The sequence below is a fragment of the Cyprinodon tularosa genome, unplaced genomic scaffold (genome assembly GCF_016077235.1).
Source record: "Cyprinodon tularosa strain WSP-4 unplaced genomic scaffold, ASM1607723v1 ctg2, whole genome shotgun sequence".
Lineage (NCBI taxonomy): Eukaryota > Metazoa > Chordata > Actinopteri > Cyprinodontiformes > Cyprinodontidae > Cyprinodon > Cyprinodon tularosa.
This window is the reverse complement of record NW_024038733.1, coordinates 2430992-2436705: the sequence shown is the minus strand read 5'-3', so window position 1 is coordinate 2436705 and position 5714 is coordinate 2430992. Positions and strand designations below refer to the sequence as shown.

Here is a 5714-nt window from a genome sequence, read left to right as displayed (position 1 = left end):
AGAAGGTCAATGGTCAGCTAACAATGAAGGTTATGTAACTTTTTCAGGGTGCTGACACAAATGCAGATGACACCATGTTGCAAATAACTTGATATCAAGATCTGATATAGTGAAAGAAAAATAGTTCCTTATGTCCAGTGTGACTAAGTTGTATGAAGACGCCACTTCCCCTTAGAAAGAGTTTCTTTTTGCTTTATTCAGCCCTTCCCCTAGACCAAAGGCATGACTGTGCTTCACTTGTAGGCTTCAATTAAAATGTGTGATGATGTGCTGGATTTTCTTTTCAGATGAGAAAAATTACATTCATATGCTTTTATTAATTCCTTAGCCCCCCACAAAAAAAAAATTCATTTCAATTCATCATATTTCTTTTTCTGATAACAAAATGTAAAATTTTCATTGGTGGAAAAAAAAAAAAATTTTGGTTTAATACTTGCAAAACACTGCATAGAAAAAACTGCAGGTAACCTTGAAAACCCTTTGCGTACTGTGATGTATTGTGGTGTCTGCATCAGGCTGTGGGGGTTGTTTTTGACTGCAAATATGGAACAAGCTGTTAATGGTTAGTGGGATAGGAAGCTGAATGAGGAAAAATAAATACATAAGAATATCCTTGAGGAAAAGCTGTTCAGGAAGCTCAAAACAACTTTGTATTGGAACTGAGGTTTACTGAACTGAGCAGCCAGCCAACTAGAATGTGTTAGAATTGGCCAAAGTCTGGTAATCTAATGGCCATCTAACTATTCATTTTTGGTGAGAACTTAAGGTTCAATGATTCTCTTCATGCAAAATGAATGAGTCTGAAATATTTTGTGAAGAATCGCTAAATATTTGATATTGATTTGTAGATTCCTGTTGTTCTACTTGCACTAAATTATGTTCCTCAAAGGTAATGTCGATGTTCTTTAAGAAAAAAAAATGCAGGCCACTTTTGAATATGTATAAACTAATCTAAAAATGTATTTATTTCCTTATGCACAATTGTATACTAGTTCTGAGAAATGAGTTATTGCAACATGACACTGAAAGTTCAAATGGAATGTGTTTACCATGCACTGAAGCACGATTGAAACAGACAGAAACTGATTAGAATTTTTTTGTTTTCTTTATTTTACGCAAAGAAAATTGTGATATTTACAAAAAAAACAATACTATTTGCATTAAATACAGATGTCTTAGAAAGAAAATGAGAGCTTTCTCTCCATAGTTTTGATAACTCTTTTCATGTTTTCTTTTTATTTTAAAACCCATCCCATTGTGAAAGAAATCCGCATTAACTTTGAAGTGCTGATAAATGCATTAAGCTCAGCTTGAAATACTGCCAAAAAAAAAAAATAGAACTTGAGACCCATTTTTTACCCTTTAAAAAGTCCTTCTTCCAACTTAAACTGCAAATACTTGTCAAAGCTACTATTCAGAAGTGGCGCAGGTCTCAAATATTTGTCAAATCTTCGTTCCAGTCTCAGTTCATCTACTCTCATTCTCCCTCTGGGTTCTTTTTCAGTCTTTTGTTTTGCTTTAAGCACCATACACGCTCTCATTGCTGTAAGTCATGTAGAGAAAAAGGTCCTCTTCATGGTGCTCCTGCAAAACAAGCACAGAATGGATCAGTATTAGCTTACAAACTGGACAACTGTGAGCCCTGGTTAAGTTTTTACAAAAGCAGAATCAGAAATAACTTTGAGTGCATTAAAAGGAAGATAATGGGAATAAAACCTCGATTTGGTTTGAGTTACCTCGTATACAGTTGAGAGAGGACAGCTGGATGGAGGGAGAGAGTTGTTAACGAAGAAGAAGAGCGCCTCCTCTGGTCTCAAAGACATACGCTGACGAATCAGAAAGCACAACTGGCCCACTAAAAAAGAAAGAAAGAAAAGCAGAAGGAAACAATCAGTAAGACAGTCAGCGAAGGTCATAAATATTTTTTGCATTTGACTGGGAGGAAGTGAAAATAAAGGAAGACATTGCTCTTGCATTCAAACACTTGTAGTTTGTGTTGTCTGTGCTGCTATCACCTGTTAAATCTGAGGGTACGAGGTACTTCTTCTTGTCGAGCTCCGGAGCGCGTGACCTCGAGGCCCTCTCCACAATGATCTGAAAATTTATGGTTTAAATTAAATAAACAAGTAGATTTACATTCTTTACTTCAAAGATTATGAAAATCCCATTTTTAAATTGACATCGTCTATCACATCCAAAGGCGATTTTAAAAAAAGAAAAAAGCTCTAGTTTTATTTACCGGTATCTTGTCAGGATGCTTGGCCCGAACTCTTTCTCCCTCCGCTCTCCTCACCTCCAGTGGGACAGAGCGCTGATACTGACTGCCCATCTGAAACACAGGACAGCCACACATGTAGTCCACAACGATGGCTTTATTTACAAATCAGACAAGAGAGGAAGAGCTCTGCCTGACCCCAACCAGGGTACTCTGTTTGTGAATGATGTCAGGCAGAAGAGAAAGTTATTGTTAGAGAAGATGGGACTATTTTAATAACACTCTATGAAGAGGTTATTTACAATGCAATACTATAGAAATAACAACATAGGATAGTCATGTTGTAATGACAGCTGAACTGTAATGTGATATTACTTTTATTAAATTCATAACTAAACTTCCATCAAATGCATAACAATTGGATTAGTATTGGTCTATGGCTAATATTTTGTATTTACACAGGTCACTTCTAATAACAAAACGTGCTTTGTGGGTGGGGATCTGCATAAATTATACGACTCTTCATTTCCATATTAGAGTCACATTAAGTTTACTCTCATCTGAGATATGCATTCAAAAAGATCACACCCTATTAAAAAAATCAACATTGTATTTTCATGATTGCAGTACATTAACTTGATACTTTTTAAGGTTGATTGGTACCAAATTTTGTCTAAATTAAAGCAAAGCTAAAGCAATAACTAAGAATCAGCACAAAAAAAAAAAACAATTAACTTGTTCTGTAACACCTGTTTCAGTGTATACAGCAGTACAGTAAGTTTCTTTAAGCAAATATTTAAGTTATGACAAATTGTCAAACAAGGATTTATTTATCTTTTTTGCTAAGCTATGCATCTTATATAGTCATGGATTTAACCTGCTGGTTAAAAAAAAAAAAAAAAAAAAATAGCGGGGCTATCCTTTATTTTAAAAATATATACCCCAAACTGTTCGTAAAAAAATAAATAAAAAACATTTTTTCATCAGAAAAGGTCGGACTGCAAAATGTGTCATCTGCTGTGTGAGACTCTTTAACACAAGGGACTATTATGTACTTAGATTTATATAAAAGAAGCAATTATATGATTTCCATTGATATCTTCCAGCATGTCTCACATCTTGACATGTTAGAATCTTTAAACCAATGGCCCCAAACAAATATCAGAAGCCAAATAGGTGACTTAACAATTTCACACAAAGTATGTAGTACCATATTGTACAATTAAATTAAGCTTGATGTAAAACAATTTAATTTTAATTAACATGTATATCAAATGCTTGAGTAAACAACAAAGCTAAACTGATATATGCTGTGGTAAATAAAGACCATTCAAATCCTTTTTCTTGTGTATAAATGTTGTCTTATAGCTGCAAGCCTGGGATATTTCACTTATAAAATTATAATAAGCTGAAGACATACCACAAAAAATGATCTTGAACTTTTTATTAAATACAAATGATTATGAATACTGTGGGGGTGTGGTGGCCAAGTGGTTAGGGCTTAGAGCTTGGAATCCTGAGGTCCTGAGTTTGAGCCCCTTTCCCACAGACTGCCACTCTGGGTCCCTGAGCAAGACCCTTAACCCCACACTGCTCCCCAGGCGGCCCACGATGGCAGCCCACTGCTGTCAGAGATGATGAGTTAGATGCAGGGGTAAATTTCTCCAATGTGAGAACAATAGTTCAATTATTATTATTACTAATAATAAACCAAAAACCCATCAGCTTGCTGGTTGTAGATATAATTTACTGTAGTTGCATAATATTTTCTACTATCAAAATTTGACTGAAATATAAAGTTAATTCAAATAATCGGTTGTCAGATAAAGCTCGAAACGTCCCTCTGGGACAAATTTAACCATTGCCATTAAGGTGCGAAATGACCAACACTCCATACGTGGGTACGAAACGGATTAGCCTAAACCTAAGCTAAAAATCCACATTTAAAGCAGGAAGGGAAGGTGGTAGGAGGAAAAGGCCGAAGTGACCCTCCGCCCAAAACATAACAAATGAAATAACCCCAGCAGATCTAAACGCGTGCATTTCCCATCCAGCTCATAAGGGTCAAAGTGGCTCCTTAAAACTGGGGCACAGGCTGTTGTGGGGAGGAGGAAGCTAGATTTTAGTTTCCCGGAGATGATCGTACACTGACGCCACGTCACTCCTAACAACAACAATGAAATCAGATAGCTTGCTCTTTTCCTGAGGTTGACCTACCTACAAATTCCCTGTTAAATATGAACTTATATGCATTTATCCTCACAAACCAGTTTCAGGTTGATCTGATAGACAGATTCTCGTTGAAGGTTGCAAATGTTTAAGTTCGTGGTGCTAGCTAGCAGCTACGACCGAAGATTATTCACAAAAAATACAGCTCACGTACCTTTAAGAGCAAAACAACAGCAAAAAAGAAGAATAACTAAAAATTCAAATAAACTTTGGAGTTCCTTTCTGTTGTGAAGTCGCTCAACGCAGCGGCAATGACTTTATAAGCCACCAAAATGTCACAACATGATACCCAAAACCTTTCTTCAAAGATGTCGACTGCTCTTCTCGGCAGAACAAAAACAACATATCAATGCCCGCCCCTTGGGATAAAAACAGCCAATCACAGAAGGGGTAAATGATTGACAGCAAAATGTCCTGTTAGAGTAAAGATGTGTGTGGAATCCTGTGCATTGATTGGTTAAACAGGTCCGCTTGTTTCTTGCAGCTACGGCCTGTTTTCCTTAATTGGCAGGAAGGAGGACCAGTAGCGGATCCAAGTAAATTCACTGCCGTCTATTAAGCGAGCTATGTGCGTGGCGTGTACATTTGTCTCCTTTTTTTTTATTAAATGAGCTGTTTACAGTTTGTTCTGAACACACAGGCCCTACAGACAACACCCTGTCAAAGTTGAATGTAAATACGGCTGTTTTGCACGTTTTCTACCCTATGCTGATGAAGATTCTCAGTCATCCAGGTCATAGTCATTCCGTAAAAATTCAAAAAATATCCACTGGACTTGGTTTCCAAGATTTGAAGACGTTTCGCCACCTCTTCAGGAAGCTTTCTCAATTCAAATGTCTGGATACCCTACATACATTGTGTTTGGGTTTTATTAGGAAAATGCGACGTTAAAGGAAAACAATACATGAAGTGCAACAAAAACCAATATTGTCTGACAGCCCAATATAAAACACTACTGTTTTTTTATAGGTGTCCTTATTGCTAATAAATCCCACCTGTGTGTGATATAATCCCTTTATTCTTACAAATATTCTTTGAAGGCCTTTGAATTTATTGCAGATATTAATAAACACCATTAAGACAAAGAATAAACAGCAGATAGAATATAAAGTATAAATGTTTGAAGCAAGTACAGGCTTTAAAACGACACAGTAAGATTTAAACCTCTATACAAGTAATGGCCATCCAATCATTAAACTGAAAGTTTAGAAAAGAAGAAGATTTATAAATAAAAAAACAAACAAACAGGCACAGAATAACTCTAAATGAG

The 5714-nt window shown here is 36.1% G+C and overlaps 1 protein-coding gene across 1 annotated transcript; it reads right to left on the bottom strand.

Annotated features, from left to right (window-relative positions):
• Nucleotides 1-1367: 1367 nt before the first annotated feature.
• zgc:92606 (uncharacterized protein LOC100000242 homolog) lies at nucleotides 1368-4784 on the bottom strand. Its single transcript, XM_038284312.1, has 5 exons — nucleotides 4599-4784; nucleotides 2240-2329; nucleotides 2016-2094; nucleotides 1737-1855; nucleotides 1368-1584 (listed from the first exon to the last, which is right to left on the bottom strand). Exons 2-5 carry the CDS (start codon nucleotides 2327-2329, stop codon nucleotides 1519-1521), a joined length of 354 nt encoding a protein of 117 aa, XP_038140240.1. The 5' UTR covers nucleotides 4599-4784; the 3' UTR covers nucleotides 1368-1518.
• Between the last annotated feature and the right edge of the window lie 930 nt (nucleotides 4785-5714).

What these genes read in the sequence shown, in the direction of transcription:
- zgc:92606 (XM_038284312.1), bottom strand. Translation starts at nt 2,329, where the DNA reads ATGGGCAGTCAGTATCAGCGCTCTGTCCCACTGGAGGTGAGGAGAGCG. An exon ending in AGCATCCTGACAAGATACCG is followed by an intron (nt 2,095 to 2,239) that starts GTAAATAAAACT and finishes ATAAATTTTCAG; the next exon opens with ATCATTGTGGAGAGGGCCTC. An exon ending in CTCTCTCAACTGTATACGAG is followed by an intron (nt 1,585 to 1,736) that starts GTAACTCAAACC and finishes CTTGTTTTGCAG; the next exon opens with GAGCACCATGAAGAGGACCT.